Consider the following 27,916-nt stretch of genomic DNA (forward strand, 5'->3'; position numbering starts at 1 on the left):
AAGACACCACGAGGCCTCAGAGGCCCAAGGGTAAAAACACTGTTTAGCCCGCCTTTTTGGACGACTCTTCTTGTAATCATCTTCTTGTATCATGAAATGCGTCGATTCTGTCTTCTTTGGAGTGAGAACGTCACAGATCTCAGGCTCCTCTTGATCCATGTTTCGGATAGATGAGATTCTCCTAGCAATAGCGTGAAATTCTTCCTTAGATAGCAGGATAGTGAGTGATACAACTCCTCGCTTGTTCACTCTCGACAGCTATTCGGTGTGTTCTCTACAAAATTAAATTTGGTAAGATAATGGTCAAACAAGTATGAAGCTATGGGTGCTCTGACTAGTTGCGGCTATCATGCTCTTCTTGTGGTCTTCCCCTCAGCTCACGCGGCGATGCTCCCACCAAGGAGGCTCTTGACCGGTGCATGAGAATCAAGTCGAGACCGCGAGATGTGATGTGACGTGACAGCTCTCATATTTCTAATTTTGGATGATTCGTCTTACAGTTACTGGTATGCGGTGCAACAATGAACCCCGGTATTCATTTCCTGCTTCGAGCTATCGTTGGTTGTATCTACGCCCAGTGGGGTTCATGTCGGCAAAATTTTGGTTGACAACTAGGCCGGCATGGCTTATCCATGTTGTGCTACTTCGGTGAAAGGCTCATGATAACGTGGAAGATATGGAGAGGTATTTTGAGGTAACCCAAAGCCTTGTGTGAATGCCTTGGGCTGCGGGAAGGACCGTTTGGATTCGTACTACAACAAGTGTGAGTTGGGTAAGTGAATATCTGAGCAATTACGGAGTGGTCAGTTGATTTCCGTCGACCGGTAAGTCAGTTTATGGGGCGTGCTCCGTTACGGATTTAGAAGTGGTTACACCCGCTCGTCTTTTCCTGGTAGCATACAATTGATGCTTCAGGCCTCTTCTCACCTCAAACGCTTCTTTATCAAATGTAAATTACGGCTCGGCTCATTGACCCGACAGAAGTTATGTGCGATGTGGAGTGTTGTACTCCGTATCCCCAAGTTCAGCATGTTGTACTACCATGAGATGCAGCTGTCGAGGCAAATTTTCGCTAAGAATGTGCCTCCCGAGACATACGATGAATTCGGGCAGCCATTACTCCGTAATATGCTCTAGAAGCTTCGACTCTGTTTTTCGACCAGACTTGGAGCATGTCTTATACTACTCCGTGCCCGCAACATTGTTGTGTGTGGGTTGCGCAGTTACAACTTACCACTGTGCTATTGCAATACATGGACGGGAGTGGGGACTCCCATGCACTTCTTAATGTTTGTGTCAAGTAATAATATGATCAGTCAAGTTACAACGAGGTCAACGGTGAACACGGCCGTAGTTGTGGTTCGTCCATGCGGTGTACTTGAAGTTGCCAGCACATACCGTACCAACTTGGTCGAATGATAAGATTTTGAGAGGGGTATTTTCTGCTCAATTTCCTTGCCTTGACTCTCTTCATGGTGTAGAGCAGGTAAAACAGCCATTCTGTCACACGGAAATAGCCGGTTACACGATGGCTACGGTCATGAGACCTAGGGCAAAGTCCCTCACTGACTTCTTGTATTTAAAGACCCCTTTGGTCAACGAGGCCTCGAGGAAAACCAAGGACCTTTGATACCAAAGACTGTTATTAGATGAATTGAGTTATTGCTCCAAGCCCAAGCCCTTGTCACACATTCAATGTGTTTATCGTCAACGACGGCATTGTGAATGTCTGTCATAGAGGCTAGCAGGTACGACGACGAGTCGCGGGGCAAACATGTCCAGCGATAGACGCCTCAGCCGAGCGATAACCAGCTTCTAGGTGTGCTCTTTTTGGCTCTTATCTCGCTATCTGTAGCCCTGAAATTGCCGCCAATGGGACTCACAGAATCTGCAGGATACAGCGTGGTATCAATCTCATAGCTCACGGATAATCTGAACTCAAAGTAAAAGAGATAAAAGCTATATCCAGTTACTAGTTAAGCAAATTCGCCCGGACGGGAGCGGATCCCGTCCCGAAGCCTCATGCCACAGCACTCGCTAAAGATCCCAGGCCAGTCAGCCGAAGATGATATCCCGTTGTATCTTCCTCGCCTTTGTATGTTCTAGAGTGTAAACATTGGTCAGTTCTTTTCCTTGAACTATCCTGGACTTCTCCATTTGGCATTGGGTGCTCCATTTATAGCTCTTCTGACGTGGAACATTTGATAGACTTGAACACGACATTCGTAATCTCGTGAACACCCGCTCGAAACTCTCTAACTTCAGTATCGCATTTGAGATTTCTGAAGTGGTTTTTTATTAGCATTGAAGCATATCGACCAAGATGAAAGATGTATACGCACGCATAAACGGTGCATACGTCGTGCCCGGTGACCTTAATCTCGTGAAAAGTCGGCCTGGGGTTTACAGTATCAGCGACGTTATTTCGTTTTGTTGCATTCTCGAGGGGCTGTTCGGAATCACGTACTGGCCTTTCTTCAGGTTGACACATGGTCCTCTTGCAACACTGAATTCGTAATCATTACCGAAAAGCACAGCCTTGAACACCAGCTGTTAACATAGGAGCCAATATGAGTGTAGTGAATGTGCATATTTACCGCGGAATTGTCTTCTGCCTTGTTTGCCAATCCCAAAGCAGGGAAGACTAAAGGAATAATGTAAAAGGGACGCATTTTGCCAACGTGTTGTAAGACGTACGGGTAAATCGGAAATTCAACCTAAACACTGGCACAACTCTGCGACTGTTTCTTTAAATACATATTATCATGTCTCGGAAAAATCCGAGCTCGGGCTGACGGAAAAAGCACAGCCTTGTCCATTTAAGACAAAGGTAGAGATCCTTGCCAAAACTAGACTGTGGCTGCCCGAAGGCGACCCGAACCAAGCTGATGTCTTGAATATCTCGGTGGAAGTGCTACGCTGCGCGGCTTCAGCTTATTGCTCCCGGTTCCGGTTTCGCTCTGTTTGTCTTTTCAGGGCTCATTTGTCGCTGGTTTCATGGCCGTGTTTCCAGACCCTGGTGAAATGCGTGCGATATACTCCGTACAACATGTCGATCAGTTTTTATTGAATCCAAGTAGGTTATATGTATACCCAATTGCCCAATGCTTTGTCTATGATCTGCAGCCATCCTGTCGACTATGTGGCCTATGTTGAGTCGCCAATGCTAAGTGCATGTATCAAGCTTTCGGTCGCAATTCTCTGACGGAGGGTCAGCGTAGCTACCGAATCCGAAAGCCGCAGCATTATGCATCCGGCGATAACCACCTCAACTTCTGAGGCCTAGACGAAAAAGGAAGACTGTGAGACAATGTCCCCGCGCCGAGCTAACGAGGGCTTCTGTCTCGGAACGCATTCTCTAAACGGCACGCAGGCATGACTGAGAGTCATGTACCATGCACCGTCAGTCATTTTTTTGGAGAGCTTGAAGGCCAGCTATGGATTTCCAACTTATCATTCTTGTGGGAGACGCATTCTTCGGGCTAGCTATCTCAGTGATTCCACGTGTTGTCATAAATAAGTCAAGGTAACCATGAGCCACTGGTTATGTGACAAGGGTACGATAGTAGGCTCGGAGTCAATCGCTCAATTCATCTAATAACAGTCTTGGGTATCAAAGGTCCTTGGTTTTACTCAAGGCCTCGTTGACCAAAGACGTCTTGAAATACAAATCGGTGAGGGACTTTGCCCTAGGTCCCGTGATCGTAGCCCTCGTGTAACCGTGTGATAGATGAGAAGTACTGATTCAGCATACTCCGTTTGAAGGACTCGGTAACAGAAGGATGGGTCCGTTGACGAAGCTTTTTGATGGAGAAATGATCATTCGGAGAAGCCTCCCAAAGAAGGATTGCGTCTAGGTCGCAGGCAGGACAATCAAGCTGTAAGCTCTCGTAAGTGGCCTCGACTCCCCATTCGTTGTACCGGTGTCATAGTTCGAGGACGCAAGTTAATCCGGACACAAAGCCGCGGCAGATTTGTCATTGCCTCTCTTCTCGGATGGTGTGCATCGGACCACTGGGCTGGTATCCCAAGACTCGGCACATTTTGTAAATATTGTCGACGCTCAGAGTTGCCATCAAAGCAGCCACGGCGGTTGTTTCATCTTGGACAAACTCAAACGGTCGACTCTGCCAGCGACGGACGCTCTGTGTCGGGTTTTTGTAGTCGGTTGGCTTGCCTGGTCACTCACTTGGTGGTACAGAGAATTGATGAGCGTAACCAAAACTAGGCCAGGACGGGACGACGCCAAATATTGAAAACCCGGGGCATTGAGCCGTCTGGTCGCATCAGATTGTCAATTTCATTGGCTCAAAAATTCCGATGCGTTTCGGAGCAGATGTCACCCACCAGGAAGGAAACCCCCTCCTCATGCCTGCCTTGTAAAACCCCCCTCATGTTGGGCGGCACAGGCTGAAATCGCCCTCCCTCCAAACCAGAACATTGTTTTCATCAGCCCCGACAGCCAACAGTCGTGACGCATTACGTTTGGTGTTCCACAAGTTGCACATGCAGGATGAGAATCGAGGCGACATCGTGGGAGGTCAAGGCTGCGGCCAAGCGGGCGGGCACTTGGGCCAAAATTCCACTTTCGTGGAGGCTGAGCGCAGGCGATCTTCAAAGGGCCAAGAATCAGCGGGATCTCACAGGACCCTTTATTCGCCAGTTTCTGCCAGAGAATGTCAATATCATCACCTCCAAGGATAGCCTGGAGCTGGTCGAGTCTCTGAGGCGAGGAGACCTGACCGCCGTCGAGGTCACGACGGCCTTCTGCAAGACGGCTGCTGTTGCACACCAGATTGTGGGTTCAAACTTCAAAGCAATTCCCGTATTATTCACCAGCAAGTAGAGGTCTGACGGGGCTGGGCCAAGTAGAACAACTGCCTTCACGAGATATTCTTCGACGAGGCCATTGAGCGCGCAGCCCATCTTGATGCACACTTTGCTCAGCACAAAACCGTGGTAGGGCCCTTGCATGGCCTCCCAATCAGCCTAAAGGACCAATTTCACGTCAAAGGTGTCGACACGACCATGGGCTATGTGGGATGGATCGGCAGTAATTTGGGTGTCACTCACCCAAGCCAGATACATAAACTCGAAAGCCAAGTTGTCAGCGAGCTGTTATCCCTAGGTGCTGTGTTGTACTGTAAGACAAGCGTGCCGCAAACTCTTCTGTTTGGCGAGACCAAGAACAACATCATCGGCCAGACTCTGAATCCACGCAACCAAAACTTATCATGCGGCGGATCGTCTGGTGGTGAGGGAGCGCTGCAGGCTCTGAGAGGCAGCACGCTTGGAGTTGGCACCGATATTGGTGGCTCGGTCCGCATTCCCGCCGCCTTCAATGGAATATTCTCTTTGAAGCCAACACCTGAGAGGGTGTCGTATCGTGATGTCGCCAACACAAATCCGGGACAGAACACCTACCGCTCTACTGTTGGCTTTCTCAGCACGTCGTTGGATGGCCTCGAGCTCATTCTCCGAGGAATTCTGTCCACGAAACCGTGGCTGAATGATCCTGCTGTTGTGCCAATGCCTTTTCGCCAGGATTTTGTTGATGACTACACCTGCCGCGTGGAACGCAACGGATCGGTCAAAAAATCCAAGCAGCCGCTAAAACTTGGTGTTCTGTGGACAGATGGCCTTGTCCAGCCTCACCCTCCAGTCACCCGTGGCCTGAACACTCTGGTAGCTGCACTCAAGGGAGCAGGCCATTTGGTACGCCGTTGTAGACTGAACTATATTTTGCCATGAACTTCTATGAGGCTGACCATACTCCAACTTCAGGTAGTCGATTGGAATCCACCCTCGCAAAAGACAGGCGGAAGGGTGCATGTAAGAACAATGGCTGGTTCGCAACACAACCCTGAGCGCGGGTTCACTGATCATCGGTGAATAGCAATCGTTTCTAACAGCCGACGGCGCACACGGCATCCACGGGCACCTCAACCTCTCTGGGGAACCACTCATAGCGGATCTTCAGGAGGAATTCCAGCTGAAACCACCCATTGGACTGCTCCAATACCAGGAAAGTACTCTGGAGGGGCTCTCTTATGAGGCCAAGTATTCAGACTACTGGAACCAGACCGCGAGTGATGACGGTAAGCTTTATTAACCTGTTAACCAAGATGCAATGGGATTGTAAAGTTGATTTGTCCGGGCCTAGGTCAAATTGTGGATGCTGTCATCATGCCTGTTGCTCCCCACGCGGCAGTAATCCCTGGAAAGTATTACCACACAGGTGGGATCGCGTCTCATATCTGTCACTCTGAGAATGGGAGGCTAATCATGCATCTAGGATATACTAAGGTTATCAACCTGTTGAACTACAGCGCAGTTGTAATTCCCGTGACAAAGGCCGATAAAAGTATTGACGCTATAGACGGTAGTTATTGCCCCCAAAATGGGACAGACCAACGCAACTGGGATGCATGTAGGTGTACTTCTTCTGCTCTGCCTCTGCGAAGCACACTGACTCTGTTCGCAGACGATCCTGAAGTCTACGATGGAGCCCCGGTCGGGGTCCAGCTAGTTGCTCGAAAGTTTGAAGAGGAAAAGATTTTGGCCATTGCAAAAATAGTGGTTGCTGTCCTTGAGGAGGCAAAAAATAATGGGAAAAGATGATTGAAGAAACAAGACGATTCTGGGTGAACCTTTCCAGCCTTTAGAGGCACATCACCTTGGGTCATCAATGTTCCTAAAGAAGGGCTTGGGACGGAGGTGAAAAGGGGATCAATATCGCATCTTGTATATCATCAACCCGCCGGCTCTGAAGTGCTTCCTAGACCCTCTTGAGCGATTCCTGAATGTTGCTGGTGATGGAGAAATCGGCGGCGCAGCTTCTTCCACAGTCAATCGCCGGTACGCGTCCCGGAACTCGCCCGACGCCACGGTGAGAGGCTGAGAGCTTTCTTCATTAGGCAATGGCCGGCGCCGGGGTTGTCATGGATACCCCTGAAACTCTAACAAAGCCCTGGACGTGAAAACTTTGTTGAGTCCTGCCAGAGGTTGTGAACGACGTGACTCGAGTGGGGCTGAGGAATGACAGGTTGAAAGGCAGCCGTGTTGAATGTGCATCTCGTATTGGCGGGGAAGTGGAGGACCTGCAGTATCTTGTCAGGCAACCAGACGTTAAAGGCGGCGAGTCAGGAAAGTCAGTGTTTGGCGCCCGTCGCGTCTGGTTCAATGTTCATTTCGCAATCTCGAGGCAGCAATACCCACTTTCAGACTCGCAAGGGTCAAAGCGAGCATCACGATGAAGCTAAAATTACGCCCTTTGCTCCACGACTGCCAATTTCAAGCCCAAGACTCGGGAATTCATCGGACTCAATCGTTAAGTTGATGTTCTGGCCCGCTATCAATTAGGACCTTTGTTGTCGCCATTGCATCCTTTTCTTTTAATAACGCGGCCTCGAAGATCCCATCTCTTGACACAATACACAAATACGTTTTTAACTCATAGCATGGACAACAACGACTTTGATCCGTTTGAGGATGTGCCGGACCACCTCAAAGTCTTGGGCCAAGGCTGGGCGGCCAAGTTCAATCCAGCCGTGCCGCGTATCATGGACCTGAGTCTCCGTCATATACTCATGCCTAGTGTATCCGAGGTAGTTTGCGTCAGATTCTCGCCAGATGGCGGTCTCGTTGCCGTCGGCATCGATTGCGGAGTTCAAATCTTCAGAACAGATACGCGACAAATGTTTTGTGAGATGAAGCACGGCCTGACCCAATGGGGGCAGCCCGACTTGGTTCGTGCAGTCTGCTTCCTGGCAGGAGGCAACGTTTTGGCCGCTGCTGGTGATGACGGAAAAGTCAGGCTGTGGGATATCAATAGTCGCAGTATTACCCACACCTTTCTCGGGCATGAGGCGACAGTGACTTGCCTGGAATTATCCAAGGACTCTAGGTTCCTTGTCTCGGGCTCTGAGGACAAGACGGTGCGCTGTTGGGATATCGACTCTGGTCAGGAGGTAGCAAAAGGCGAACTATCCCATCGCGTCTTATCGCTTTCACTTTCTCCGGATGCAAAGATTCTCGCTGCGGGAACTCTGCACGGAGCTGTGCTGCTAGATGGGACTACCTGCGGCCTTGTCGGGAAAGTTGGAGAGGATGATGCCCATGACAATACGGTGTATTCTGTTGCGTTTTCTCCTGATGGCAGCCGACTTGCCACTGCCGGTTCGGATAAGGTGGTGCGCATTTGGGACATGTTGCCATCTGATGGCAAGCCTAGGTTGTTGCATGCAATAGATGGGCACGAGGTGCGTACGGTGATGTTGATCTTTTCCCACCAATCCAACTCAACTACTAATTCCTTTCATAGGATGAGGCTCTATCGGTTTGTTGGGCAGAGAACGGCCGCTGGATCATATCTGGTTCCAAGGACAGAAGCTTCTTGATCTCAGACTCAGAGTCTGCCAAAGTCCAAGCGACCGTGTATGGCCACAGCAACGTAGTCTTATCAGTGACTTCTATGCCTGCACAGTGTCTTTTTGCTACCGCAGGCTCTGACCTTGGACGTGTCATGCTCTGGTCTTACAAGATTCGCACTGAACCTTACATGGCTCCTACATCGGCCCCTCGAGCCAGCTTGAAACGGCCGGGATCTGGCCTGCCGTTGCATTACTTGCCGCCATCGAAGAAGCACTTTCCCATCTTTATGGGAGATGAGGAACGTGACTGGTCTGCTGCCACCTTGCTTATTCGTGAAGTTTGTATGCTCAAAATGATTGATCAACTGACTGATAAGCCCGAGTGGTGGCTCAAAGTTCGTGATCCCGATATTACGGCTAAATGGAAGGCTGAGGCTTTGGAAATGGATTGGGCAGCCTATCGGCAACATGGTGATTTTACAACTGCCACGGCGGATGCGGTATGTACCGAAAATAGAGGACCAAATGTACTTGTGCTAACCATGGACTGCTGTAGTGCATCGCCGAGATGCAAAAGAAGGCCAAGTTGTATGAGAAGACAGGCCTGGTTCCAGTCTTTGATTACTCGGCCTGTGTTGTCAAGTCTGATACTATTGCGGCAGACTTGTTTGGCAAGCTCAAGGACGCTGTGATGCCCCTGGAGAATGTTCCCGAAGACCAGAAAGACTGGCACCCTGGCAGCGACGGCAAGGTTCTGGACCTTGTTCATCCATCTCTGTGGCCTTTGGTGTACGGACGCACGCGTATTCTCACTGACAGGACCTGCAATGTTCAGGATTGCATTAGCTCCTGCGGCCAAGGGAGTGTTCTATCCAAGCCAACGAGCGCTGAACTGGTGATGAAGCAGCGGTGGCCGTATGACGAGGACGGGTTGTCGATTCCGTCCTTGTCTCTCAACTTTCAGTGGTTGCCGTGTGATGTAGTAATTGATGCAGACGGGCATGCTACGATTGACAGCTACATCAACAATCTGAACCCCTCTGAACATGCCGAGCTGTACAGTATCATCGGCGGATTCATCGAACAATCGCTTCCGGCGTGGGATATTGTCTACCGCTGGCCAGACGAATTCAGCTTCCAACGATTGGAAGCAGAAATGGTTGGTCCGAACTGTACGACGCCCGACAAATGCCAGTACGGATGCTACCCGTCGAACAGGCCTCTCAATGAAGGCGAGCGCCCTCGCGAAGACGATGATGAGTCTTCTCTTCCTTCTCCTTCCGCTTCTACCGTGGGCTCCGAGAACGATCCTGTTCGCGATCAATTAGATTCCGAGTGGTTTGACAGGACTCACAAGGTCATCCTGCCAGATGCCGTGCCCGAACAGAACCTGAAGCCCGATCGATTCTTTCACCTAACGCCGCAAGACGTCAGGTCGTCAAAATTCTTCAATGGAAAATCTCGTATACAGGTCATTGTGAAGCTGGCCAACATTCATCTAACGCCAAAAAACCCCACCTACAACGGCGGCTCGTGGCATATCGAGGGACAGTTAAACGAGCACATTTGCGCCACCGCTCTCTTCTACTACGATAATGAGAATATCACGGAATCCCGTCTCGCTTTTCGAACAAGGTCAAACCGCGAAGAGCTTGATACCGGCTTGGACTACCAGCAATCCGATTACAGGTCGATAGCCCGGACCTTCGCCATAGAACCTACGCCGCCGCACGACAGTACCGTGCAAGACATCGGATCAGTGCTCACAAGAAGCGGCCGCGCCGTGTTCTTCCCAAATCTCTACCAGCATCAAGTCCAGCCGTTTTCCCTGGCCGATCCATCACGCCCCGGTCATCGGAAGATATTGGCTTTATTCCTGGTAGACCCGGCTATCCCAATCATTTCTACGGCGCAGGTGCCCCCTCAACAACCTCATTGGAGGGCTGGTCATGGAACACAACAGGGATCGTCGTCAGGAGATACGGCAACTGATGTTATAGATTGGGCAGAGGCGGTGCAAATCCGGGCAGAGCTTATGCAGGAACGATCTGCTTTGCAGACCCAGACGAACCAAAACTATGAGAAGGCCACTTTTAATTTTTGTGAGCACTAGGACTGTTTTAGATTTTTTAAAAAAGTTTCATACAGCACCGCAAAGTTGGATGGGCTTTGTGCCTGATCCGCCGAGTAGTTTCGCGAAGGGCTGACCGTCCCCCGTCGGCAGTGGTGGTTGTATTCCTACAAAATATGTGAAATCTGCAGGAAGCTCAATGTGTGCTCCTTGAAAACATGAAATCTGCCACGTAATATGACCACGGAACAGATATGCAGACTGCTCGGGCCAAGGGCTAATAGCTCAACGAGTGGCAGAACGAGTCAAGCACAGTTTGGCATATTTGTAACAAATACCCCCTACATCAAGTATCACGTCTACTCTTCTAATCGCCCAAAAGTTACAAAGCCCAGTCGATCATGCCAAGATGGCCGGCCAAGATATTCTCCGAGACAAGGGACGACAGCGCTGCATAGAGAACTCAGCTGCCAAGGAATGACGTACAGAACTGTTTCAATATCCATCAGCTGCTGTTCTCGACTGCTCTCTTGCATCTCAAACATGCTTTTTTTTCACCTATGCATGGACTTACTCACAGCGATCTCGGCAGCGCTGCAGTAGGGCACCCCTTGCAAAAGAAGTCAGCGGCAAGGACTCGCTGTAGTTCAAGACAACCAACAGAATGAGGTCATCTCCACATACGAAACACGACGGTCAGATGACAACACCATCTAACTTTCAGCTAGCTTGGGGGCCACGGGGGCCATTGGGGGGCCGCAAATCCGAGCAAGAATACGTGCTGTCTGTCTCACTCGGGTATCGTTCGACGCTGACAGAAAACGTGGTCGTCTCGTACAGCCATGGTCCATGGGCTTATGCCTAGCTACATATGGTCACTGTGCAAGGCTACAAAAGTTAAAACACGATGATGACAAGAGTCCAAGCAACATTTTCTGTATTTTCTCCGTGGTAAACTCTCCGAGGATCTAATGAGTGACAAGAGCGCGTGCGTAATATGATAAAACAATCAACCGTGTGCAAACATGAAAACTCTGTTGGCCAAGGCCCCAATCTCCAAGCTTCTCCAGGAACCAGAGAACCAGAGATTGCGAAAAGTCTTGTCAAGGATTCCTTCCCAGGAAATTGCGACTTTTGTCGCCGGGGGAAGTCTAGGCAGCAAGTGCAACGACTTACTAGTGGCATCTGCGCCACTGGACGGCAAACTTGACTCTGAGCTTGCCGCTGATGTGGTCGACCTGTTTTGATAGATGTGTTAGTATTGAATCCCGGTAATGACAAGAACGGCTTGTCACACAGCAAGGCTTGAACTTACGGCAATAAGAGCAGGAAGATGGGTTGGGGTGATGGCGCAAGCCGTGTTCATGTTGAGAATAGCAGTGCTGCCGCCGCACGGCGACCAAGACTCGATGCCAACGCCAGAGTGGAGGTCAAAGTTGCCGCTGTAGTGTCCCGGGAGTTTGATGGCGGAAGTGACCGTCTGCGGGTTTCCGGTGAAGGAGAAGACGTTGCTGCACTGGCCATTGGCACCCTTGGGGATCTCGGCAAATCCAATCATGTCGGTATCAAGAATGGAGAACCTATATACTTGTTAGCGTGGAAGGGGGGGGCTTCGATAGAGGTTAGAGTCGACGTACTGGAATCCGGAATCAAACTCCATGTTTAGAGTGAGCTTGCAGTTCTTTCGCCAGTCAGCGGCCTTGGTACCAGGGCCGGTCTGCACCTCGTACTGGGAGAAGGTGGCCTCGAAGAGCGTCCCAGTGGCATCGACTTGGATGTCGGCACTGCCAGCAGGGCAACCGCTTCCAAGGAGGCTCACTCCGTGGAGCTTGACCTTGGAGGGACTGTTGGGGTTGGGAGCGGCGGCAGCAAGGCCGAGGAGGGGAGTGAGGAGTCCGAGAAGAAGCATTTTTGAAATACAGAATTCAAAATACGAAATGGTTGATGGGTGTGATGAAAAGCGAGTGCTCGATCTGGAGATGTTCTGATGGTGTGTATCGGAGTGATGATGAGTCTTTTCGTAATTCGAGAGGATATCAGCCCCTTTATATACCCATCTCCATGTCCACTCCCTCGGAATGATGGATGACAATATCTTGGCTCCTGGGCTCCCCCCTTGCGGCTGAGGTCTCGTAGCGTAGTGGTGGTCGTGTGAATTCAAGCATCGTGTCTCCAATAAGCCAACAAGAACCAACTTTGCGGTCAGCCGCCTGGTGCCTCCTTTTCTCAACGGAGAAGTTCGGGGCGTGGATTTGTTGGTTACGAGAGAGGGCTTGATGACAGACATCCAACCACAAGCGGAAACAGAGGCATCGCTTCGTCCAAACCTCAACTTGACCGCCATGTCTGCCTTGGTATCGGGCGTGGAGGCGTTTCTCACCACAAAAGCCCAACACCGAAAAAACGAAGCTATTACTGCACCCATCCCATCAGAGCAGAGCGCGGATCCCTGTCCGGCATGGCCATGTTTCCGAGCTCTACAGCACCATCGTGCGTGACTTGCACAAGGCTCGATAATACAAACTTTACCAAGTATGCCTAAAATCACGCAGTCGACAAATATTGGTACCTGAAGTGGCCGCGGGCGGATTCCTGCGGTTGGATGCAAAAGCTGAACCTCAGCTGGGCAAATTCACGGCGCGGGCTAAACCAACCACTTCCATCGAATGACTGTGCGATGCAATGCAGATGCGTCTCGACCTCAATAGGCTTCGTATTAATCGGGAAATGGCTGCTGATGGGCTTTCCCAGCCGAAGAAGCAAAAAATGATGAGTCGGCACATGCCGTTGGCCGAGCTTCTTTTTCAGCCACAACAGCCAGGTTACCGGAAATCAATAAACCCCTGAAGGCGACCGAGCCTCCGATGAGGCAATGGCCAGGAACGTGGTTAGACATTGAGGAAGCCGTCTCGGAACGGACGGAGCACTTGACGAGGGCTGGCGACATGGAGGAGTTGTTATTTCTCTCCGCCACTATGCCATCTCATACGTGCCTCCGATGTGGAGATGCTTGGTGCAAATACGCATAACCATACATATAAGGTATGCTAAGCTCGGGATTTGACTTCAATGTTTCGCCTACAGCCCTATGCCATATTATGCGGGCTGCGTGGTGGCTTAAGCCTCTCGGTACATGTCCACCTATCAGAGGTCAAAAGGTGTCTCGTATTTCTTCTTTTTTTTTCTCACCATTTTATTCACTTGTTCATAAATGGACACGTCTGCCCCAATCAAGACTGGTACTGATTTTCAATATCGGCGTTTCAGCTGTCGCTGCAGGTTTGTCCAAGACGTGGTGATGCCATTTTATTGGACGGAGATGGTAAAGATGTTCGGTGTCTCCAAGTTGAACACGGCGGTGAGTTGCGTAGTCGTACCCCTCATTTATCTTGGTAATATTTGATGACTTGACAGCCGCCAGCGTCGGGTGGTCGGCGGGCTGATATTCTCTATTCTCTCATAAGAGCCATGGCCGCCACTTTGCACAAACAATGACCAACTATTTATTTGACTAGCTAAAGGCCTAAACCCTTCTCATATAGGTCAGCTTTTGGATGGTCAATGTCATGGACATGTTGTCTGGGCTCTACGCCTTGACCACGGCAGCAGTCATTGTCTCAGCTACGCTCGGAAGCGAGTGCTGCGTATCTTTTGCTGAGCCCAATCACAAAACAAAAGACTTGGATGCCTCTAGTTTCCCATCACGAGCTGGTCCTCTAGAAGGAGGAAAATTCCAGCCTTGGTCCAAGTCGTCAAGGAGTCAGTTGCAGCTAGTATACGAAGTGCCGCCCATACATGCGCGATATTTTTAGAGTCGTTTGGCTCTTTACTGCATATACCATAATCCATATCCATGTAGCTGTACTCTGTTTAATGCCTATATTCCAAGAGCTTTGCTTGGTTTCGTATCGGCGGAGTTTCATTTTTGGGTGCATTGTGGCTGCTTTGAGTGTTGTGCCCGAACCTGTCTTTTTTTTCCTTGTTATGGAGGCATGCAAGATGATGCTGGCGTCTACGCTCACCTGGGAAAGGATTAGCTTCATTCTCGGTATTTTCACTTCAACTTTAGTCTCATCATCCCATGCTGGCTGCCAGCTGAGAAAACTGGCTCTCGTAGGAACAAGGCTCGCATTTTGAGACTCTGCTGGCACTGGTTGCTCTTTCCAAAGTTCTGTTGGAAGATTGTTCTTATCCTCGGCCTCTATACTTTGCGCAAAAGGGACGCTGAACAGGAAAGCTACTTTGCCGTCCCTTCTTCACGTGGTCAAGTTTGAAGAGTGAAATACCGCCCGCAGAAATCGTCATTTGTGGCGGTAGGTGGTTTGAAGGCCAGTGACGCTGTTGATTTAATTCATGATGCTGTAATATAGATCAAAGTACATAGCAATACGGTGCAAGGAGCGTGTTGAGGGCCGAGTGTGAAGCTAGGAGATGGCCAGCGGGCCTTGTTGAGAGGGCATCTGAGACATGATTGAGGTGAAGGTGCTCACCTGATACTAGCCCACATAGATAGCTTAGGGTAAGGGTTAGGGTGAGGGTTAGCCATGGGAGGACTAACAGTGGAGCTAGTATCAGATGAGTAGTACGGCCTACTATCATTTCATCTACAGCCTCCTATCAATCGACAATATCATCCGCCAGCCGTCGGCTCAAGTTATCATGAGGCATAGCTGTAAGAGCGGAAATGGATTTCTTTTCTCTTTCAGTCGTTCAGGTATGACGAAAGCCAAGGTACTGGCTGACTCGCGCTCTGTCAAGTTGCGGAGCCGGCAAGACTGCGCCACCTGACTGGATTCACGTCTGGCTCAGCATCAAATTGCATCGCATCGCGTCGGTTCGGTTCTGGTCCATCAATACCACGGCTGGGTGGCTGTGTCATGGACTCATGGGGTCTGGGGGCATGGACATGGACATGGCCAGCATTGAATAAAAGGCACCGCTGTGCTTTTGACGGGGCCTTCAGTTGAAACGCACCGTTTACCGCTACCGTCAAGCCAAAGGGCCAGCCAAGGGAGTCGGAATCGGACAATCAGATGCTTGATTTTCTCCCCAATGTCGACGCAACATCCGCCAACGTATCAACAAGTTACCGGCAGCCCATTAAGCGAACAACACGCAGCCAGCGGCCAGGAAACGCTGGTCCTCGATGGACGCACCATCATTTCGGCACAGGAGCCGTTTCATGTTCTCTATGAACTGAACACGTCCCCATGCGACGCAATAACAAGGGCTTGCGACCTTTACAAGGTCCGATACCAGCTGTCCAGAGCCGACGGCGAAGGCCAAGTGAGAAATCGCCTGGACCACATTTACAGCTTCCAGGAAAAGTCGACCTTTTCGCTCCGCGACCTCCGCAAGCACGTCTTGATTGAGGGCAAAACTAGCCAGAAGCGAACCTACAAGGAAACACTTCTCAGCAGCGGAACCACCGGGTGGACGAGCTGCACCGCCGAAGGGCACTTCACGGCCAGAATACCCATCACCGACCGGTTGAAAAGCTCCAGTCAAATCGTGTGGAAGAGCCCGGATGGCACGACGGCGGCCCTCGAGGCACGACCCAAGAGACGCGCCGATGGGAGCTTGACTGGACTGGCCCAGCTGAGCGTCGAGGCGCCGCTCAAGGCAAAGGACTTGGATCTGCTCGTTGCGTGTTGGATGGCGAGGCTGTGGCGAGAGTCCAAGGCCAGGCTGGACGAGCAACTGCCGTCACACAAGTGTGAGTCTCTCTCCTCTTTATGCCGAGTGGCCGTTCCCAGTAAAGTAGTAACTGGGTAAGCAGGGAAGAATTTTAAAAAGTTGGCGCGCGCCCAACGCAACATGACCAGACTCGGAGGCGGATTTGCAGCCGCTTTTTAACCAAGAAAACTTGACGTCAACCAATGTTGATCCAACACGCCGCCGCCGTAGCTGGCGCTCACCATTTCTCCCTCATCCATGATTATCCATCCATGATTATCCATCCATGATTATCCATCCATGATTATCCATCCATGATTATCCATCCATACACTGGTCAAGTTGATGTGCTGTCAAAGCTCCCAAAAGGGGCAGGTCCATTTGCATGAATTCTGAAGAAACCCCCACTTCGAATGACGACGTCAAGATTGTGAAACAGGTTGCAACATGTATATCTTGCAAGCAGACCACCATCCGCACCCAAAACAAAACAAATGGTCTGAATGGCATTTGTTCGCGGCATCGTTGCCATCACTCTCGCCGTGTCGTTCACCATCGTATACGTCACGTTGCCAACAACACGCACATTCTACTCCCGGGCAGCAAACGCGCGTCTCAAAATGGCTGCAGAAGCAAATCCCCTCGACCGATTAACCCTCAGCCTCAACCAGACGAGGACCTCCCCTCCCACCGTGCGCGTCACAGTCACCAATGAAAATGACGGTCCCGTTACCATCATCTTGTACAACTCGCCGCTGGATTCTATCGCCTTGGTCCTCGGTATAATGAGCATCACTCCCGACGGCGCGGCAGAGCCACTGGAATTACGGACCATGCGGGCGTCGAGGATCTGGCCGCCAGGTCCTTATTCGCTGGAGGGATTGGGACCCGGGGCCAGCGCAACGAACGACTTGGTGCTCAGGGAGCCGACAGTCCCCATGGACAAGTTGGGGAAGAAGGCGACCGTGTTCCTCCAAGGAAGATGGATGGGTGTGTTTGCGAGGGCCGAGGATAAGATTTCAAGGGATGATTTGGAGAACATTTCTTCTCAGCCTGATGCGTTTCAGGGCGAATTCAAGAGTAAGAGCATCGAGATTATAAATGGCTAATGGCGGGGGAAAAAAGTATCCCGTGATACTTTGTGGTTAAATTGACGACGCATTTGTTATATTATTCTGTACGTATTATCTACTTATCCATCTGTCTATCTATTATTTAGCTTGTAGGGCAAATAAATGAATAGACAGATGGATGGATAATATTATTCTGCATTCTGCCGCTAAAAGGCATTGGGACTTTTGAGGACGACGCTTAGCTTCGGGTGCGGGGCATTTGGGCCTCGGTTCTGGCCGACGCACCCGATGTGACTGACATTGAGCTTTACTACAATAACCAGAAGAAGAAGAAAATCATATCTGGATTAAATTGACCAATGCCGCTGTTCAATGGGGATTTTTCAGGAACTTTTGTTCATCAACGGACATGCGAATGTTGCTTCTATAGCTACACAATCCCATGTCCAGGCCAATTATCAATCGATGGATGCACGTCACCAACTACTCGCGGGGCAACTATTGGTGACCCACACGTGACGGCCTAAAGCAAGAATATGAGGTAACAGCAACAGCTCTTTGGCAAAACGTGCCGGCCGCTGCACCGTATGAGAAATCCAAGAGGAGTTTTTCCCGTAGGACACATGTCGTGGCGTTCCCTCTTCAAAAGACCTCGTCTTGTTCCACTATCCAAGTCGTCACTACCAGCTTCATCCAGCCTCCTTCGTCGCGGACTCGCAACAGTCACCACCATGGCCAACCGCGATCCCACCACTCTGTCCAACTACTCGGCCTGGCGCACCAAGCACACCACCGTCAACTTCAAGCTGGACTTTGACCGCAAGCTCCTCAAGGGCGCCGCCACGCTGCAGCTCGAAAGCCAGACCGACAAGGGGAGCAACGAGGTCATTCTCGACACCAGATTCATCAACGTCCAGGGCGTCAATGTCAACGCGGCCGAGGCCAAGTGGGAGCTGAAACCTCACAGCGACCCGTTCGGCGCTCCTCTTCACGTTTCTGTCCCCGGCGGCGCTGCCAAGGGAGACGTCATCAATGTTGCGATAGATCTGGAGACGACGGCAAAATGCACCGCTTTGCAATGGCTCACCCCTGCTCAGACGTCCAACAAGAAGCACCCTTACATGTTCTCGCAATGCCAGGCCATCAATGCCCGGTCCATCTTCCCTTGCCAGGACACTCCGGACGTCAAGTCCACCTTTACTTTCAGGCTCACTTCATCATTGCCCGTCGTGGCGAGTGGTGTTCCTGTTGGGGACCACACTCCGGCCGTGGGCACCGAGAAGACGTACGAGTTTGAGCAAAAGGTTCCCATCCCGTCGTACTTGTTCGCCGTTGCCTCTGGTGATATTGTGTCCGCCAAGATTGGCTCGAGAAGCGTGGTTGTTACAGGACCCAACGAGTTGGATGAGTGCAGGTGGGAGCTGGAGCGGGACATGGACAAGTTTATGGAGGTTGCTGAAAGGCTCGTCTTTCCTTACAAGTGGGGAGAGTACAATGTCCTTGTTCTGCCTCCCAGCTTTCCCTACGGAGGTGAGTCTCGCCTCGCCTAGTCATACACTTGGTAGCGGAATTGCCTTTGCTGACAAAACTGCAAGGCATGGAGAACCCCATTTACACGTTTGCTACCCCTACCATCATCAGTGGTGACCGTCAGAATGTGGATGTCATTGCCCACGAGCTGAGCCACAGCTGGAGTGGAAACCTGGTTTCCAACGCAAGCTGGGAGCACTTGTAAGTCGCCTTGCCTCGCCTCGCCTCGCCCTCGCCTCGCGATACTGAGTCTGGCACTGACGGCTTTGTGCTAACCGTCAACGTCATACAGCTGGCTTAACGAAGGATGGACCGTCTACCTCGAGCGCAGAATCCAGTCAGCCATCCACGGTGAAGCCGAATTTGACTTTTCTTCAATTATTGGCTGGAAGGCTCTTGGTGCGTATCCTATCAGGGCTTCCCCGTATCGGCAGAGAGTGAAAGGACTAACCCTCGGCAGAGGACGCGGTCGAGCTCTTCGGCAAAGACCACGAGTACACCAAGCTCATCATCAGCCACAAGAATGTCGACCCCGAGGACGTCTACAGCACCATCGCTTATGAAAAGGGCTTCCACTTCCTGTACTATCTCGACCGACTCGTCGGCCGTGAAGCCTTTGACAAATTCATCCCTCACTACTTTGCCAAGTGGTCCGGCAAGTCCCTCGACTCTTTCGAGTTCCGGGACACATTTGTGGACTTTTTCAACCATCTAGGCGACGAGGCTATCAAGCAGAAGATTGCCACCATCGACTGGGACGGTCGCTTCTACACCCCCGGTCTGCCTCCTAAGCCAGACTTTGACCTGACCATGGTGACTGCTTGCTATGAGCTGGCCACCAAGTGGAAGGATGCTGTGCGTTCAACTCTTCAATCGCACATGACTCGAAATTGGACGCATGCTAACAGACGCCAGTCATTCGAACCCAAACCAGAGGACGTCTCATCCTTCACGGCCAACCAAAAAATCGTCTTTCTCGACAAGCTTCAAGAATCTGGTCCCCTCTCTGTTGAACGTGCCCAGCTTCTCGGAAAGATATACGACTTCATCTCCTCCAAGAACGTCGAGCTCAAGTCCTCGTACTACCGCGTCGCCCTGGACGCCAACGACCCTACATGCGTGTATGGCGTCGCTGAGCTGCTGGGCTCTGTCGGCCGCATGAAGTTCGTCCGCCCTCTGTTCCGCGGCCTGAACAAGGTGGACCGCAAATTAGCTCTGGAGACGTTTAAGAAGAATAAGGAGTTTTATCACCCAATCTGTAGGGGAATGGTCGAGAAGGATTTGGGCATTCACAGTTAGATATTTAAAAAAAAAAGGGACGGAAGAAGAAAAACATTAATGCGCAAAATGGAAATAGAATCAAAGAGGGGAGGGGCGTAGAAGCTCCAATTCTCAATTTTGTCTACTCAAGCCAAGGGGAAGCGCTCATAATCTCAATCCACGTCTTCCCCTCATCCCGTTGAAACTTTTGCACGGCGAGGACATTCCTCCCGCCGAAATTGCCGTATAGATGGGGGAAACCGCCCTCCCACTTGATGGGGTCTGCAAATTGGTCTAGCCGGAACTTGAACACCCACAGGGCAGACGTGGCCGAGAAAAATCTGTCGCAAGTGAGGGGGATCTGGAAAGTTGTAAGAAAGAGCAAACTTGAGTTGGGTTTTTGGGTGGTGTGCCATACCTGTTGGCCGGTGCTCAGGTGGATGAAGCCGTCTTGCTTGTCGAGGTCAGAGAGGGGGAATTCCTGAGGAATAGGCTCGGGAGGGGTATTTGGGACGATTTTGTAGACGTATTTTGGGGGCGACTCGGCCGACATCTTTGCTGGAATTGGGGATGTATGCGCAGAGTTGAGGCAAGCTCCGACATGGTCACGTAAAGTAGGTACATATGTCCATGTGGTGGGGAGAAACTTGGGAGCTTGAGGGGTTGATTTCGACCCACTTCCCGTTTCCCAGTTTATCCAGGTTCAAATGCATTCACGCTCGTCCAGCATCAGAGACCAGGCAGTATTCTGGTACAGGACGGGAGAATGCTGCAGTGATGGCCGTGGTAGTTGCGCCGGCATGAAGGCTCGCAGTTGCCAAGCACAGCAACATGTCTCGTGGGCCTGGCGCGTCTAGGCTATGCTTGCTATCGTCTCTGCCTGACCAAAGGATCGGCGAAAAGGTCAGGTTCCTCGGATGGTGAGACCCCCTCAGACAAACCCTCGACCCAAAGCAGATACATGGCTGATGGTTGGAATTGTTCAGTGTCACGGCATACAATACCGGGACGGCATGTCTGACGCTCGGCCACGTGTATCCCAAAGACACCAACGTTTTGGTATCCGTCAATATTGAGCTGGTGCTAGAAACCCTTCAGCCCGGCCTGGCGCGTGTGGGAGAATGGTTCAACATCATAGGCTATGTGATTGATGGCCCAGCGGGTGATGCCGAAACCACGCGGAGCGTAGGTGCACATGTGCAGGCTTTGATGGTCTGGTCAACGGGGCCGTTGGATATTCAGCAGTATGAGAGAGAGATTGAGGCTGGCTTTTTATAGTTGGCCTTGTAACATTGATGTTTGGTTTGGTTTGGTTTTGTTTACTTTTTTGTTTTTGTTTTCAAACAGCCGGGGTGGGCCGGGCCGGTGAGGTTCAGATGATAACGCGCCGTGTTGGGTGCGGGTATAATCATCGAGATTAATGCTTAAGCTCACAGCTCCAACATCGATTCAAGACAAGTGCTTGGGCATTGCGGTTGGCGAGACATGTGCGTGTTCGTCGAGAGTGATTACATGTTTACAGTTTTCATGGTTTGATTTTGAAAAAGTCAATACTCGGCTCCGCGGCGCTCGAGTGACACGAGACATGACTTGGGATGCCCACGGTTTCAAAGTGGGTGGAACCCAAATAAAATAAAATAAAATAGTGTAAACTTAAGACGTCGACGGCCCATTGTCGTGTGGTCATTCTAATACTAATGGGCACCGGCCGTTTTTAGTAGTACGTAAATGGGAGCCATTTGTGAGGTACCGAGGGTGTCCAAGTACCTGGACGCGGGCGCCAACTGATGCGGCTTGGGCAGGCGCAGGAGCCCCTGTACCTGCCTTCCGAAGCTGCAACAGCGGATGCACGTGAACCTTCCCGCCTGTCAGCCTGTCAATGGCACTCATCAATGACAACTCAAATCTGAGCGCGACCGAGCGACTGGACCGCGTCTCACTTGTTGGCCACAGTCCGGAAACATCGCCGTCCCACAACCACGACCTATTTTTTTCCGGCGAACCTTGACGACGTTACGATTCTTCTGTACGACATACGAGTCGCCGCAAATACCCGCGACAGCCCGCAGCACCACAGCCAAGGCCCGGACATATTATCACAAGCCACGACCTCTCGTGCTCGAGACGGCCGTCCGTCCTGTTGTGTCGTCATTTCGTCCCCTGACTGTGTGCCAGCTTCGCAAACTCCCCAAACCTGCCGCAGCTCTGCAGCAACCCGCAGGCTCGTTACTCAGCGCATGACAAATAGCATGCACCCCAGTCTTTGACGGCGATTCAGCTTTCGAGATCGCATATGTACATCCTCTACTCGGTTGGCGTGGCTTCCGGACAAGGCCCCCTAATCCGTACCTCGTGAAGCAAACCAGCTGGGCGCATTCTGTGCAGCAGAGACCTTAAGTCTTTAGGGGACCAGCTCAGGTCCCCGCAGGCAAATTAGCAGCCATGGCGCCTGCAGGCGGTGGAAATATCAAGGTGGTGGTGAGAGTGCGTCCGTTCAACGGCAGAGGTAAGTAGACTCAACGCAAACTTCTTGCGTGCTTTCCCCGCTGTCTTTCGCACAGAAGGCTGCCTGGCCATTGCATGAGGTACTTACTCGCCCCTAGAAATTGACCGAGGTTCAAAATGCATCGTCGAAATGAAGGAGAACCAGACCGTCCTTGCCACCCCAGATGGACATGGCGGCAAGGGCGCAAAGGATACTGGGGCCAAGACTTTTGCCTTCGATCGATCATATTGGTCTTTCAACAAGGAGGACTCGAGTTATGCCGGCCAGTCGAACCTCTTTGATGACCTTGGAGCACCGCTTCTCGACAATGCTTTCCAAGGCTACAACAATTGTATCTTTGCCTACGGTCAAACCGGTTCGGGGAAATCCTACTCCATGATGGGCTACGGCAAGGAAGTCGGTATCATTCCCACTATTTGCCAAGAAATGTTTAACCGAATAGACACCATTCAAGAAGACAAGGCGACTAAATGTACGGTCGAGGTCTCCTACCTCGAAATTTATAACGAACGCGTACGCGATCTGCTTAATCCGGCAACAAAAGGCAACCTGAAAGTCCGAGAGCATCCATCGACAGGTCCATACGTAGAGGATCTGGCAAAACTCGTCGTCGGGAGCTTTCAAGAAATCGAGAACCTGATGGACGAGGGAAACAAGGCCAGAACCGTTGCTGCTACAAACATGAACGAAACATCTAGTCGAAGTCATGCAGTCTTCACCTTAATGCTCACCCAAAAAAAGTATGATGCAGAAACAAAGATGGAAATGGAAAAGGTCGCCAAGATTAGCCTGGTTGATTTGGCAGGCTCTGAACGTGCCACTTCTACAGGCGCTACCGGTGCTCGATTGAAAGAAGGCGCCGAAATCAACCGGTCACTATCAACACTTGGTCGGGTCATTGCGGCGCTGGCAGATTTGTCGACAGGAAAGAAGAAGAAAGGCGCAACTCAAGTTCCTTACCGAGACAGTGTTTTGACATGGTTGCTGAAGGATTCTTTGGGCGGAAACAGCATGACGGCAATGATAGCAGCCATCAGTCCCGCCGACATCAATTACGACGAAACCCTCAGCACTTTGCGATATGCCGACTCAGCCAAGAGAATCAAGAACCACGCCGTTGTCAATGAAGATGCCAATGCCCGCATGATCCGAGAATTGAAGGAAGAATTGGCGTTGCTGAGAAGCAAGCTTGGCGGCAGCGTGGCTGGGTCAGGTCAAGCAGCAGTTCCGGGAGAACCAGTTTATGCAGAAGGCACACCTTTGGAGCAGCAGATGGTGTCCATCACCACTTCCGAGGGTATTGTCAAGAAAGTATCCAAGGCAGAGATTGCTGAACAGCTCAGCCAGAGCGAGAAACTTCTCTCCGATTTGAACCAGACATGGGAGCAGAAGCTCCAGAAGACAGAAGAAATTCACAAGGAACGAGAGGCTGCCTTGGAAGAGCTTGGTATCAGCATTGAGAAGGGCTTTATCGGGTTGCATACACCGAAGAAGATGCCACATCTGGTCAACTTGTCAGACGACCCTCTCCTTGCCGAATGTCTTGTTTACAATCTCAAGCCTGGAACCACGACTGTTGGCAATGTCGACACGAACGCTGATCATCAGGCCAACATTCGACTAAACGGAACGAGAATCCTCCACGATCACTGTAAATTCGAAAATAATGCTGATGGGACCGTTACTGTAGTTCCTTCAGAAGGGGCATCAGTTATGGTCAACGGTAAGCGGATAACAGAGCCTAAGCAGCTTCACTCTGGTTATCGGGTCATTTTAGGCGACTTCCACATCTTCCGATTCAATCACCCCATGGAGGCAAGAGCCGAAAGGGCAGAAGTTGGGCAAAGCTTGCTACGGCAATCGATCACGGCTAGTCAGTTGCAAGCCTTGGATCGCACGCCCTCTCCTCGGCCAGGCCACGAGAGGTCAATGAGTAAGGTCTCGGACATTGTTGACTCTCGGCCAGGATCGCCGGCTCCTTTTTTGCGAAGTGGTAGGGACTCGGACTGGTCTATGGCTCGACGAGAGGCAGCTGGTGCTATCCTTGGCACCGACCAGAATTTTGCCAGTCTCACGGATGAGGAACTTAACGCATTGTTTGAGGAAGTACAGAGGGCCCGCGCCGAGCGTGTCAACGGTCGAGAAGACGGCGAGGACTCCGAGTCCGTCACTTCTTACCAGATGCGCGAAAAATACATGTCCACCGGAACCATCGACAACTTCTCGCTTGATACAATATTGACAATGCCATCAACGCCAAAGCAGGGAGAACAGGATGATCGTTTGAAGGAAGCTCGAGAGGAAATGCAAAACCAATTGGAGAGACAAAAAGAGGAGTTCCAAGAAAAGCTCAAGAGCGCAGAAGCTGCCAACGTCGAGGTTGAAGAGATTAGAAAGGAGAAAGCCAAGATGGAGGTCGCTCTTCTAGAGCTGAAGGAAGATATGCAGAAACAACTCATCCTACAAAAGAAACAGTACGAGGAGAGGATTGACAAGATGGACCCCTTCAAGCGGCCCAAGGCGAATCCAAAACTTTCCGGCGAAGAGATTGAGCAAGCAAAAAAGGTCATCAAAGTCTGGCGTGGCCGTCACTTTGTCAAGATGGCTGAAGCTGTGCTGCAGAATGCTGCAGTGTTGAAGGAAGCTCAAATTATGAGCAATGAGCTTGACGAAAGTGTTGTGTTCCAATTTACTGTTGTCGACATAGGACATGCACTCTGCTCATCTTACGACATGGTCCTCAACGGGCTGACTGGCGAGGGTGAAGATGCGGCGCTGGAGGAGGCCCAGAAGCCTTGTATTGGCATTCGTGTCATAGACTACAAGCACAGTGTTGTCCACCTCTGGAGCTTAGAAAAGCTGCACGATCGGGTTCGACAGATGAGACAGATGCACCAATACCTCGATCAACCAGATTACGCACAGCACTTGAGTCTCGACAACCCGTTTGTGGAAACTTGCATGCCATCATATACCCTGGTGGGAGAAGTAGATGTTCCCTTGCGGGCTGTCTTTGAGAGCAGGGTCCAGGACTTCTCCCTCGATGTCCTATCACCTTACACATCTCATGCTGTCGGCATCGTGAAATTGTCCTTGGAGCCATCTCATGCCCGAGCGCCGACAAACACGTTAAAGTTTAATGTTGTCATGCACCAGTTGCTTGGATTTGCCGAGCGAGAAGGAACCGAAGTCCATGCGCAGCTCTTCATCCCTGGCGTATCGGAAGAGGACGGCGTCACCACAACCCAAATGATTAGCGATTTTGACGAAGGGCCGATTAGATTTGAAAGTGTTCACAACATGAGCGTCTCAGTATTTGCGCCTCAGGACGTCACATTACGGGCTGCAATCTTCGCCAAAGTCTCTGCAATGCACTTGGATAAGCTCCTTAGCTGGGACGACATCCGAGACGCTGGCCCTCTGCGTGACAATTCAAAGGGGACACGCATCAACGAATCACAATTCTTCACCCAAGAAAAGCATGACCTCCTTTCTCGCGTTCAGATCATGGAGTTGAACGAGAATGGCGAATACCAACCGGTCGAAGTCAGCCAAACGAGTGAATTGGACACGGGCACATTTCAACTGCATCAAGGTTTGCAACGCAGAATCGGAATAAACATCTCTCATAGTTCGGGAGATGCTTTGCCTTGGGGCGATGTTACCGCTGTGCGTGTTGGCAAAATCCGACTTGTTGATTCGGCTGGTAAGACCCCGGATATGGGCGCCAGTGAACCCGACGTCTCTTTGAAGCTTGCTTCCAACCCAATTTTCCGCGAGAACCCCAACGGTACACGGAGCATAACCATCTACGCTCAGTGGGACTCAAGTTTACATAATTCTCTCTTGTTAGACAGGGTCACGGCGGATAAGTACCGCGTGCAGATGACGATACATTGGGAGATCAGCTCGGAGAAATTGGCGGAGCCAATGAAGTTTATCCAAAAGGTATGCGTGCAAATCTTGTCAAGAACATTTGTACGCCAGACATCCGTGTTCTCTTCGCTCTGGCAAAACGTGAGATTTGTCCGCTCATCGACCGGGATTTTTACTCTCACAATGCGGCCCGCGCCAATCAAGAGAGTCGGTGATCTGTGGCGCATGAATAGTCAACACGATTACGTCAAGGGGGAAGAAAACCTGACGAGCTGGGCTCCTCGTGGTGTCTCTCTTGTGAGCGACTTTATTATGGCGCGCAAGAAGAGAAGACGCGTAGCCGAGATTGGCGCAGTACAAACGACTCTTCAAAGGCTCGGCGTGGACATTACCACCGCTCCGGTAGCGGAACAAGAACCGAAGCCTGAACCGCTCCCCGAGGTTAAGACAATTGTGCCAGACGACGACGACGACCTATTAAATGACACTCCCGACACGTCTCAAGCACCCTCCATCTTTGAAGACTCTGATAATGAAGGCCAGGACGAGGAGACGATCAAATTAGAACCTCAAGAACCCGCGGGTTCTCAAGAAGAACAAAAACCCGTCGAACCAGAGTTCAACGACCACCAAACCGACCTCCTGGAGAAGTCATTAAAACTCTGGACCAAATATCCTGACCCATTGTCCAGCATCCTCAGCCCGGCAAACACCAGCCCTCCCACAAACGGCATCACCCACGGGTCCTCCCTCCCACCGAGCCTCATCACAACCATCATCCGCGTCCCCAAGAATCCCAAAGTCTTGAAGGGCGGCTATTTACTGGTCCCCAACAACGATTCCACCCGCTGGGTCAAGCGTTTTGTCGAACTTCGCCGCCCGTACCTCCATATTCACTCCGCCTCTGATGGTGACGAAATCGCCCTCGTGAGCTTACGCAATTCCCGTGTCGACAGCCAACCCGGTGTCCTCGGGCTCTTGCACGGACCGGACGACTACGACGCGCCGCAGAGCAATTCTGGCCCTGACTTTACACCCGGTCACCGCCGCACAGCTTCCGGGCGTGTGATTTCTACCATATGGACCGGCGCTGGCGGCGGTTCCTCTGGCAGCAGTGGGCAGGGATTGCAACGCCTCAGCGAACGCATGCAAGCGGCGGTCTTTGCCATCTACGGCACAGACAACACGTGGCTATTTGCTGCACGTAGCGAGCGCGAGAAAATGGACTGGATCTTCCGCATCGACCAAACATACTTGTCCAATTCCGAGAGTGGCACCAACAGCGGCATCATGAGCCCATCCCAGGGGAGTGAATACTAGTCTACTTTGCACTTGACGATGTTGACAGCTCCTTTCCCTCCTAATATTATGGGAGCAAAAGGGTGTTCAATCTTTTTTTTTCTTTGCCTATAAGCTATCTCATCTATTTCTAATTATTATTATTTTCGGTGCATACGCAACTCAATGCAGGCGGCTTAGATGACCAACTTAGACTATACCCCGTTGAATTGGAGCAGAGAAAGAATGGGAGCAAAAGATCATGTAAAGTCAT

General features: G+C 51.1%; 10 protein-coding genes across 10 annotated transcripts; 7 read left to right on the top strand and 3 right to left on the bottom strand.

The window, feature by feature from the left end:
- Window positions 1-2,176: 2,176 nt before the first annotated feature.
- On the bottom strand, window positions 2,177-2,672 carry G6M90_00g074920 (uncharacterized protein; the record flags this gene model as incomplete). The annotated part of the gene is made up of 4 exons (XM_066131024.1): window positions 2,177-2,282; window positions 2,343-2,396; window positions 2,468-2,538; window positions 2,598-2,672. The coding sequence occupies 4 exons, from the start codon at window positions 2,670-2,672 to the stop codon at window positions 2,177-2,179; spliced, it is 306 nt and encodes a 101-aa protein (XP_065987055.1).
- Window positions 2,673-4,513: 1,841 nt separating this feature from the next.
- On the top strand, window positions 4,514-6,621 carry amdS_2 (Acetamidase; the record flags this gene model as incomplete). The annotated part of the gene is made up of 7 exons (XM_066131025.1): window positions 4,514-4,798; window positions 4,873-5,715; window positions 5,785-5,832; window positions 5,897-6,098; window positions 6,164-6,238; window positions 6,296-6,430; window positions 6,485-6,621. 7 exons carry the CDS (start codon window positions 4,514-4,516, stop codon window positions 6,619-6,621), a joined length of 1,725 nt encoding a protein of 574 aa, XP_065987089.1.
- Window positions 6,622-7,460: 839 nt separating this feature from the next.
- rco-1_1 (Transcriptional repressor rco-1) lies at window positions 7,461-10,485 on the top strand (the record flags this gene model as incomplete). The annotated part of the gene is made up of 3 exons (XM_066131026.1): window positions 7,461-8,261; window positions 8,324-8,872; window positions 8,929-10,485. 3 exons carry the CDS (start codon window positions 7,461-7,463, stop codon window positions 10,483-10,485), a joined length of 2,907 nt encoding a protein of 968 aa, XP_065987177.1.
- A 1,133-nt stretch (window positions 10,486-11,618) lies between these two features.
- On the bottom strand, window positions 11,619-12,352 carry G6M90_00g074950 (uncharacterized protein; the record flags this gene model as incomplete). Its single annotated transcript, XM_066131027.1, has 3 exons — window positions 11,619-11,681; window positions 11,759-12,023; window positions 12,081-12,352. 3 exons carry the CDS (start codon window positions 12,350-12,352, stop codon window positions 11,619-11,621), a joined length of 600 nt encoding a protein of 199 aa, XP_065987197.1.
- A 3,143-nt stretch (window positions 12,353-15,495) lies between these two features.
- Window positions 15,496-16,299, top strand: G6M90_00g074960 (uncharacterized protein; the record flags this gene model as incomplete). Its single annotated transcript, XM_066131028.1, has 2 exons — window positions 15,496-16,159; window positions 16,223-16,299. The coding sequence occupies 2 exons, from the start codon at window positions 15,496-15,498 to the stop codon at window positions 16,297-16,299; spliced, it is 741 nt and encodes a 246-aa protein (XP_065986940.1).
- Window positions 16,300-16,622: 323 nt separating this feature from the next.
- G6M90_00g074970 (uncharacterized protein) lies at window positions 16,623-17,228 on the top strand (the record flags this gene model as incomplete). Its single annotated transcript, XM_066131029.1, has 1 exon — window positions 16,623-17,228. The coding sequence occupies one exon, from the start codon at window positions 16,623-16,625 to the stop codon at window positions 17,226-17,228; it is 606 nt and encodes a 201-aa protein (XP_065987091.1).
- Window positions 17,229-17,923: 695 nt separating this feature from the next.
- Window positions 17,924-20,021, top strand: ara-1 (Leucine aminopeptidase 2; the record flags this gene model as incomplete). The annotated part of the gene is made up of 5 exons (XM_066131030.1): window positions 17,924-18,722; window positions 18,788-18,923; window positions 19,015-19,121; window positions 19,183-19,577; window positions 19,638-20,021. The coding sequence occupies 5 exons, from the start codon at window positions 17,924-17,926 to the stop codon at window positions 20,019-20,021; spliced, it is 1,821 nt and encodes a 606-aa protein (XP_065986937.1).
- A 103-nt stretch (window positions 20,022-20,124) lies between these two features.
- On the bottom strand, window positions 20,125-20,535 carry G6M90_00g074990 (uncharacterized protein; the record flags this gene model as incomplete). Its single annotated transcript, XM_066131031.1, has 2 exons — window positions 20,125-20,343; window positions 20,401-20,535. The coding sequence occupies 2 exons, from the start codon at window positions 20,533-20,535 to the stop codon at window positions 20,125-20,127; spliced, it is 354 nt and encodes a 117-aa protein (XP_065987106.1).
- Window positions 20,536-20,813: 278 nt separating this feature from the next.
- On the top strand, window positions 20,814-21,260 carry G6M90_00g075000 (uncharacterized protein; the record flags this gene model as incomplete). The annotated part of the gene is made up of 2 exons (XM_066131032.1): window positions 20,814-20,902; window positions 20,969-21,260. 2 exons carry the CDS (start codon window positions 20,814-20,816, stop codon window positions 21,258-21,260), a joined length of 381 nt encoding a protein of 126 aa, XP_065986963.1.
- A 1,164-nt stretch (window positions 21,261-22,424) lies between these two features.
- On the top strand, window positions 22,425-27,684 carry G6M90_00g075010 (uncharacterized protein; the record flags this gene model as incomplete). The annotated part of the gene is made up of 2 exons (XM_066131033.1): window positions 22,425-22,488; window positions 22,586-27,684. The coding sequence occupies 2 exons, from the start codon at window positions 22,425-22,427 to the stop codon at window positions 27,682-27,684; spliced, it is 5,163 nt and encodes a 1,720-aa protein (XP_065987241.1).
- Window positions 27,685-27,916: the final 232 nt, after the last annotated feature.

This window comes from Metarhizium brunneum, chromosome 4, assembly GCF_013426205.1.
Source record: "Metarhizium brunneum chromosome 4, complete sequence".
NCBI classification, from domain to species: domain Eukaryota; kingdom Fungi; phylum Ascomycota; class Sordariomycetes; order Hypocreales; family Clavicipitaceae; genus Metarhizium; species Metarhizium brunneum.